The sequence below is a fragment of the Microplitis mediator genome, chromosome 3 (assembly GCF_029852145.1).
Source record: "Microplitis mediator isolate UGA2020A chromosome 3, iyMicMedi2.1, whole genome shotgun sequence".
Lineage (NCBI taxonomy): Eukaryota > Metazoa > Arthropoda > Insecta > Hymenoptera > Braconidae > Microplitis > Microplitis mediator.
In genome coordinates this window covers 19,327,986-19,337,727 of record NC_079971.1, presented here as the reverse complement: position 1 = coordinate 19,337,727, position 9,742 = coordinate 19,327,986, and the positions used below count along the sequence as shown (strand labels likewise).

At 30.6% G+C, this 9,742-nt stretch overlaps 1 protein-coding gene, 1 long non-coding RNA gene and 1 pseudogene across 2 annotated transcripts; 1 reads left to right on the top strand and 2 right to left on the bottom strand.

Moving 5' to 3' along the window:
• Nucleotides 1–1,386: 1,386 nt before the first annotated feature.
• On the top strand, nucleotides 1,387–2,677 carry LOC130665797 (uncharacterized). The gene is made up of 3 exons (XR_008989591.1): nucleotides 1,387–1,467; nucleotides 2,015–2,111; nucleotides 2,527–2,677. It is a non-coding gene; the product is annotated as an uncharacterized LOC130665797 (long non-coding RNA).
• Nucleotides 2,678–3,820: 1,143 nt separating this feature from the next.
• LOC130665963 (uncharacterized) lies at nucleotides 3,821–5,168 on the bottom strand. The gene is made up of 2 exons (XM_057466596.1): nucleotides 4,139–5,168; nucleotides 3,821–3,846 (listed from the first exon to the last, which is right to left on the bottom strand). The coding sequence occupies exons 1-2, from the start codon at nucleotides 5,166–5,168 to the stop codon at nucleotides 3,821–3,823; spliced, it is 1,056 nt and encodes a 351-aa protein (XP_057322579.1).
• Nucleotides 5,169–8,765: 3,597 nt separating this feature from the next.
• On the bottom strand, nucleotides 8,766–9,072 carry LOC130664567 (histone H2A-like; annotated as a pseudogene).
• Nucleotides 9,073–9,742: the final 670 nt, after the last annotated feature.

Here is a 9,742-nt window from a genome sequence, read left to right as displayed (position 1 = left end):
ATTTCGTTACTATTTTCCAATTCGAACCAATTCATTCCGATAAAAATTTTGAATGGAATCTAATTGGTTTCAATCGGAAAATGATTAATTTTTCGGAAAATCCCGATTTATTCTAATAGGATTCAATTGGAAATTTCCGATCAAATCCTATTGAAGTGAATCGGATTTCTCAATTAGAGAAAATAATTCGTAAAAGACGTAATTACATAACTAATTTTTAAAATTTATTCAAAGATATTTTTATCCCACTGTGAAAATGGAAATTTTATTTTATACTTTTTCATTAATTTAAATCAAGTATTAAATGTCCAAAACTAGAGCAGTGGCCACAAATGGTACTTATGTCTAACACTTTAACAATCTAGGGTAGAAGTACTATTTTTGGACACTTGATACTTTATTTTAATTAATGAAAAAGTTTTAAAAAAACTGTCATTGCTCTAGTGTAGTATGAGTATCTTTGAATACAATTTGAAAATTAATTTTCATTGTGTATTTTACAAATTACTTTATTTTAATTTTTCAAGTGTCCGAAACTGGCCCTAAAGTGGCCACAAGCGATACCTCTTATTCTGTGCATTGAATTCAAGTTGTGAAAAAAATATAAATGTATACATTCTCTTGGGAAGAAACACATTTGTTTCTGCCCGGTGTTAGTTATATTTAATGTTCATTTGCAGCCTTATTACTCTCATTTGTTTGCTTGTCACTTCAGTTTACTCATTTCATTTTTTAAGTGACAGTTTTAATTAACCAAAGAAATTACGAAGAAATGAGTGAAAATAATATTTTTTGTCTTAGTTACTATTTAATAAGTGACTGTAAATCGCAGATTCCTCATTCTCTAACAGTTCTCCGCATCATCGGCTCTAAATTAACTCGTTTCTTACTGGCTGCTGACACTGAAACTTCAAGTTCCGATGCAGGTTATCATGTAAAATATGGTGTGTGACTCAGGATGAAACACGATTTTAGACTGCGGGTGGTGTCAGTCTAGTTGACCCTGGTCCGAAATCGTCTTGTTTCATCCCTTGTCACACAATGTACTATTTAACTGACGAAAACAGTACTGTCAATGGTTACGTATAAAATCTATTATTTTCCTTAACGGTCCCGTTTTGCCCGCCCTTACTCTACATACTATTGAGTATTACATTTTACAATGTCAATGGTAAAAATTTAGATGTTTACTAGATATCCTTACAATACCAAAATTTTTAGATAATTTTTAATAAGAAATTAACCCCATGTCCAAAAAGTGTTTAATCAGACGATCTTGAAATGTCTACGTGTGAGATTAGTGGGGAGAGCGCAAATCGTAGAGTCCCGTGAGCATGTTGAGTGATATGTGAGAGTAGTAGTGTGTCTGTGAGTACCTTTCCACTCATTTGAATCTCGCGCTGCTGTTCATCGACAGTGCCGTAGTTAGTATTGTTGACGTGAGGAAATAGTCTCTTCGAAAGTAAGGTTAGAAAAATTTTAAAAATTTCATACATTGCTATGTAATTGAAAAATAAATTTATTGCGCATAATTAGTCGCTAGTATGCCAAAAAGAAAAATAAAAAACATAAAACCCTTTAGAGGTTGATGATGAAAAAACCGTGAGAGTATTAAGAAATCGACTCGTCACTGTCCAAGATAATAAATTATTGAAATTTGAACTTTCCTTAGTATTTATTTTTACTAATTATTATGCTGATAATTAAAATACTTAACTATATTTATAATGAAACCAAATGTTGTTCTTACTTTGAAGTTAAGTCCTTTGATATTTATTATTTAATAAATTAGAAAATAAATTATTTTTTACTTCCCGCCCAGGTGAAATTTTTTCTCTTATATTACGGCCCTGCCACATTTGCTTCGCGCTCTTTCTAATTCTGTCGAGCTCCGCCAGACCAAAGAATGGTGTTTCAGAGTCAGACTCTAAAGGGTTAAACAATTTCTCATGTAAACTGAATATTAGTATAACTGGAATATTCAAGCGAAGTAATTATTATTTTATTGTTGCAGATAAAATACCAGAATATCTAAAATATTTTTATTGCTATCAATTTTATTTCTTATCGGAGTTTCAGAAATTTTTGCCGGTGGATGCGAAGGGAATTGGGTAAGTTTTTATCGTATGATTAGTAAAACTAATAAAATTCATAAAAATTACACATTCAACAATTTCAAAAGATATATTTTTTCATCGAAAATTTATTGCTATCTAAAAAAGACACTACAGACGTAATCTGTAAGTCTGAGGTTTGAAGATAGAGACTAAAAAACAAAACAAAAATTTGCCAAAAATTATGATTTTTTTGTCTCGAGTTTTAAGGCACCAAAATTTGAAAAATTAAAAAATTCTAAGCTTCATTGTTATAGTTTTTTTTTTTTTTTAATATTTAATTTACAGTAAAAATATCCGACATAATTTATTCAAATTTTTTTTGGCATTGTTGAAAAAAATTATAAGACTTTTCTCAAATACTTAATAAAAACTTCTAAATTGGTAAAATAATGATTTTCTTTGTATTTAGTGTCATCCTTTTCAACGTTACCGATGCTGTGCGTGGCATGACTGTACGTCTTACTTCAGCCAGGGTACATGCTATCGTGTAAAAATTTGAATGAAAAAAAAAAATAACTAATTATTCATCAGCAGTAATTTTTATATAAGTAATATCAGTATTGTACAACATTAAAAATTATAAAAATACTTGTTAAACATAAATAAAACTCAATAGTAAATTTAAAAAATTAAATAATAAAAAATAGATTATCATTAAATTCCACTTTGAAAAATCATAAAATCGATATCCACTAACGTGTGATTAAATCACGATAAGTATATTGGCCAGACGGCCTTTATGACTAATAAGAGCAGTATCCTGCTGGGAAAATTATTGGAGCAAGTATTGAAAACTTCAAGTAGCGGATTTATTGTCAATGTAAAAAAATAATAACTCAATCAACTCGCCCAGAGAAAGTTTATTCAAAATTTTCAAATAATTTATTTATTTATTTACTTATTAACGCTTTCAGCAGTTTACAAATTTTTACAGTTTACATTCGCGTTATCACAGCGCGAATAATATCAAAAAGAAATAACAAATGATCGTGAGGAATAAATAACAAAAAATAAACATAAATAGTTATACAGTTAAATTATTCTTATAAGACGGTTGAGGTGGCAATCGACGCATTATATCAAGTTCTAAAGCTGATCAAATTTTGAAATTTTTTTTTTAATTCTTTCGTTAACGGTTTCTTTTGAACGAATGAAACGATTTTGATGGTTGCGGTGGCATTCGATGACGTTGTAGAGCTGATTAGATTTTGGAATCAATCCATCGAGCAAATTAAAAGTTATCAAAAATCAACATTTTTAAAAAACTTTATTTTTGAAATATCTCCGAACGCACCCTACAAATTAAGATCAATTTTTTACTGCTTTTAGATATTGACAAGCCGCGTCGAATGCCATTTTGACGATCAAAATCGGTTCATCCGTTCAAAAGTTACAGAATATTTACATACATACATACTTGGCGCGAGACACGACCGTGTCTCCGAATTTTCAAGTTATTTAAAATAAATTATAAATAATCCATTTAAAAGTTATATATATTTAAATTCTTTATTAAATATCATTTTTAGTTAATAAAATTCAATCATCTCAAAAATTATTTAATACTGTTAATTATTTTATGTTGAACCACATCGTCTAGTTCCAAATTTGTAGAACCTGAATTTTTAGTTAATAAAAATTTTATTATTTTTCGCTTAATTTCAATAAATCTTGATCACTTAAATATAAAGTAACAATATCTCTTATAGAATCATACGCAAGTTTATATCTGAAAATATTCAAAAGAATATATTCAGCATTAATTATTAATTTTTTTATTCTTAATGCTTTTTCCAAGCGATGAAATATCATTCCTCTATATAATGGAAAATTATCATGGAATTCAACTCTAGAAATTTCACTTTCTTCAACCCTCATTATTTCTATTGCTAACTTGCGTGTAGATGTATGAAAGATACTGTAATAATTAAATTTCGTATCAGCAAATTTTGATTTTTTTAAAAGTTCTATTTCTTTTCCACACGTTTCACGCAGTTTATTAAATTCACTACCACTTATACTTTGTAAATTTATTTCGGAAACGGCGTAATTGCAAGCAATCATTTTAACAAGATGTTCTTTTATCATCGGGACAACTCTATTCGGGGGGTCCCCATAAGATGGCTCGGAGCATTCAATTGCTGGTGTTCCGGGTCCTATATTGACATCAATACCAGCATCCAGAAGATATTTAACCATCGTCTCATTACTATTTTCTTCTACTGCAGTATGGAGCATAGAGTGATTATAAAAATTAGTTGACCTACTCCATCTATACCTTTTGGTTGCAACATTTATATCAAAATCATAATTGTTCAAGAAATATTTAAGTAATTCAGTACTGTTTTTTTCAACTAGTATTCTTGGGATTTGGTTCACATAATCAATCCAAAGGGCCGATCCACGAGGGTAATATGGCCAGATAATCTTCACAATTTCATCAGTCCCATTCTTGATTGCTTGATAAATATATGAGGTCAAAAATTCCTTTTCTTCTTTGGACTCAATTTCGTCTTCATTTTTTAGCAATAACTTAACCATTCGTTCATTTTGACGGAATATGGCAACAGTTAATGCCGTCCATGTAAGATCTGTTTTAGGTACCATATAAAATTTTGCTCCGGAATCAATCAATAGTTCAGCTGTACAAAAATCCTCGTTTTCAACAGCGATAGCTAATGGAGTCATTCTGGGAACGTTGTAACGATTTATTGTTGGCATACCCAAAGCATTTACGTCGGCACCACCATTTATTAACTTTTTAACAATATCGAATTTTTTGTCACGGACTGCTACCATAAGAGCTGTACCTTTAAGAAAATTTATCTGAGCGTCGATATCCACTTTGTTCACTAGAAGATAATCGATGAATTCTTCGTCAGTCATCAATACCGCCCAATGCAACATCATTATACACATGTCATCATTTTTTAGAAGTATTTGTTCGTTAATGTCAATAATTCCGCGTTTCACTTTATCACGATAATCTTCATAGATCAATTGATCTTCTAAACATTCACTGGATAGTTTGTTATTCTGTAAGTTTTCCATTCTTAATTTCTAAAGAAATTAACGAAATAAAATTTTTTTGAACTCACTGTAACTTTGTGTAATTTAAATTTAAATTTTTGAACTGCTAGTGATGGTCTAGCTTCGATCAGGGACTGAAGTCGACTGTGCTAATGATCGGAGCCTTGTAAAATTTTTCGGCATCATACTCCTCCTTTTCATATTCATAAAATAGATTACTATCTGTCTGTCATTAGAGACTGCCTACGTATTATATTACATAGACTAAAATTTATCTTATGTTTAAGATATAGTTATCCTACTATATAGACATTATTGAAGAAAGGACTGCAAGCTTAAGTACTTATAAGAAATGTAATTATGTAATTATCTAAACACTTTTAAAATTTGAAGATGTCTCATCGGTCGGACTTCGAGATGTTTTAAATGAATTTATAAATTGGGGGGGGGGGGGGGGTACTTAAGGAAATACTAAGTTTTCGGGGCCTCAAATACGTTGGATTTTTTTCGGTTAGAAAAAAGTAGTAGGGGTTACTTAGAATCATTAGTCCTTAAGATCTTTATCATAGTTTGAATATTTAAGTATCCGTCTTGTAAAAAAATCATCACTTTACTTACGGTGCAGTCAGTGAATAGTAACTATTAAATAAAAAAAAGTGCAAGTATTGAAATGACACAAAGACGTGATACGTATACATATGCCCACAAGTTTTCTATTGAAAACTTTAGTTCTTATAAGTACGTGAACCTTGAAGACGATGAACCACGTTGCCTTAAGTATTTCCCGTTTTCATCAGCGCCCGGAATCAATGATAGTTGGTGCTTGGAAATGGAGATCCATCAGGATTGGGATGATAATTGGTTAGATCTGAGACTCGCTTGTATGAGCTCAGAACATTCGGATGTTTGGACTACGGTAAAATGTTATGTGGAAGATCGCAACAAGGGGCGCATTCTTATTGGAAGTTACAACAGGCATTTTTGGGACATTATGATAAAACACAAGTACTTTCAACTCCTCTCTGGGGTGTTTCCCAAATTCACTCGCCCCGACGTACAAGTGGAATTACCCAATGATACATTAACAATTTGGTTGGAACTAACTGTTTACATCGGTAAAGTTCCACAAAAATCAGAAGTAAATATATGGGTTTAATGAATAACATGTTTCAGTATACAATGACGAAAAGAAAATCTAAAACGGCCCTTTTCAGGGCCACAAAATTTTTTAAAACGTAAATTACTTTTCAAGAAAATACTATAGCTTATCAAAAGAATCCAGCTCGGATTCCCATGGACATTCCCCCATGGTGTTTTCCGATGGGTTTCCATGTGGTTCAACATAATAACTAAAAACATTAATTATTTTGTGAGATAATTGAATTTTATTGATTAAAAATTACATTTAATAAAGAATTTAAATATATAAATTTTAAATGGATTATTAGGTAGATTTTTCTAAAATCTAGCTATGGTATTTGCCCTCATGGTCGATTTTTCAAGGAATTTTAACCTCATAATTGGTTGAGTAGGGTTCAAAAATACCATTCGTTAAAAAATTTATTTATGTATGTATGTATGTATATTAGGGTGGTCCTTACTTAAGGTATTGAGAAATTTTTTTTCACAATAATCCTAATTCAGTTCCGAATAAATAAAAAAAAAGTTTCTGTAAATTTAGAGCTCTTTATTTTAATATTAACCCCACGGAAAAAGAGCAGTAGAAAAATTGAACTCATATCTGAGTATTTATTATAGTTTTGTATATATATTTACCTTAATAGTTACTATTCACTGACTGCACACGGAAAAAAAATATTAGTAAATAATACTGAGATTCTCGTCAACAGCGCGCCTAGACCGAATCTCAGTAAATATTATGGAGTAGAACGTAAGAAATTAATAACAGATGCATTTTTTTGACGTCTTGTGGTTTTTAAGGTTTAAGTAGTAATTTTAAATAGTCAAACAGTATATTTCAACGATTCACTGTTAATTATAGCAATTTAAACATTAAAATCATTAATTTACCGATTGACACGACCCGGGTCAAAAAATTAGATCTGTTTTAAAATAAATGATAAATTCAAATATTTTTTCTTTAATTCAGTTTATAAATCGTATTTATTTTATATAGGAATTTAATCTGTTTTTTTTCCGTACTAGTTATTATCCAGGCCAATATCAGACTTAATTTCGTATGATATTTAGTCTGTTTTAAATCGGGTTTAGACTAAAAACAGACTTTTTTATTATAATTATTGGTCTGTGTTCAATTGTTTTTAAGGACAAAAACAGACTTTATTTACTATAATTTTCGAATGCCAAAATATTTTCGATTTTCTCCAGTAAATAAGAAAAATTTCTTTACATTTTAAGAGTTGTTTTATCACTTTTATTCAATGCTATAAATATTCAGCCAAGACAACTAAAAATTAAGCTGTCAAATTTTCATTAACTGCCGACATTTTTAAACAAAAGACACTAAATAAATAGTAAACAAAATATAATCATTTATGTAACTTAATAATTTTTTTATAAATATTGCCCTTAAATAAAAATTTTATAAGTCCATGATTTAATCTAGTTTTGTCCTTGCAAATTTTCGAACTAAAATTTTTTAAAGTTCAAGAATTAATCTAGTTTGGTCTACTCGTAACGCAATTGATTTTTAAAATAACAGGTCGAAAACAGCTTAAATTTTTTGTAAAAGATCAAAAACAGATCAAATAGTCCAATTAGACTAAAATCAGATTAAATTTTTCGGTCAGGGTAAATCAAAAACAGATTAAAATTTTTATAGAAGTTCAATAACAAACGACGAAGTCCAAATACAGTCCAGTTAGACTAAAATCAAATAAAATTTTTCGACCCGGGGACATTAGTTATTGAGCATAATATTAATAATTAGAAGTTGAACTACAATTATTCTCAATCATTTTTTTCCGTGCAACGTAAATAGAATAATCATTTTTTTACAAGACGGATACTTAAATACTCTAATAACTATGATGGAGTTCTTAAGGACTAATGATTCTGAGTAACCCCTACGACTTTTTGTCAACCAATTGGGAATCAAGTTCTGTTCATTTCTCACTTCTGAAATTATCAATCCATCTGATCTTAATGGTCAATGCTCCTTAAAATCGAGACTCATTACAATATCTGTCTCATTAGAAACTCATCACCGTGGGTTAGAAACAGAATTATTGAACATCGACTTGGATTTTAGTAATAAGACTCAGATCCAAGACGTGTCGACAGAAATTATTGAAATATTTTTGAAAAATTGCACAATAATTTATTTTAACATCTTATCAATTAGAATATTGGTGAAAAAATGGTACCTCCAAATCAAATGGAAGGTTTCAGTGTTCAATTATTCGTGAAACCAGAGGTCTATTGAAAAAAAGGTTTAATTTTATTTATTTATTTAAGTTTTAAAATGCTTTTAATTCAAAATGAGTTATACTGAGATTGAGATCCGAAATCACACAATGAATGGATTAAGTTTAAGATTTTTACAGCTAATAAACTTGAACAAGGTATCTTCCGTTTTAAAAAATTTGTTTGGCCCTGAAAAAGGCCGTTTGTTTTTTATTTGAGTTGATGTGCAATTTAGGAGCTGCTTTTTTCGGTTTTCTTTGGCAACAAGACAGCTTGGATGTTGGATAGAACTCCACCTTGAGCGATGGTGACTCCTGAGAGAAGTTTGTTCAGTTGCCTGCCAACTCGAGAACTTCAGCAGCCAAATATTCCATAACAGCTGCGAGGTAAACTGAAGCTCCAGCTCCAACTCGTTCTGCGTATAGTTGCCTTTGCACAACATACGATGGATACGACCGACTGGAAACTGGAGACCAGCGCGATTTGAACAGGTCTTTGACTTTCCCTTTGCCTTTCCTCATTTACCACGACCAGACATGATGATGAATGTTGAGGTTAAAAGTGCGAGCAGAAGTGAACATAGCGAACTCTTCGAGAGATTAAAAAAAAACAGCGCCCGTCGCGATTTACTCATAAACTTTTTTGTCGGAACCAGTGAACCTTGTTGCTGGAGCTGCCCGGTTCTTGGAGAAAAGACTTGAGTACATAAAGCCATCGATTAATCCATTAATTATGATACAGTTGGATTATTATGGCAATACCATGCAGTTGTTTAATCAATTAATGCCATCTTCTGGTGGCTACACTTCTGATGACGAAGATACGGTCGTTAATGAGCAATTTAATCGCATTAAAAGTTTAACGATCGTCAAAAATCATTAGGAATTTATATTTTAAGTACAGTAATGTCGCGTCATTAGGAAGACAATTATCAATTATTTTGCCTCTGATAGTCAATTGACGTCAAGTTGACGTCAATTGACTGCTGCAACTCATCGTCTATTTGAACGCCTGATTGAAACTTGAGGGTCGGCGATAGAATTTCGAATTTTAGATTTCTAATTACGTTTTAAATATTTTTGGGACACCAATAATGAAAATCTTCTGAGGATATTCGTCTCATGCATTTTGTCCGGAATTACTTCATTTATTAATTAATAATTATTGTAAGGATTAATTAAGAACTCGATCTAAGACGTAATTATGTC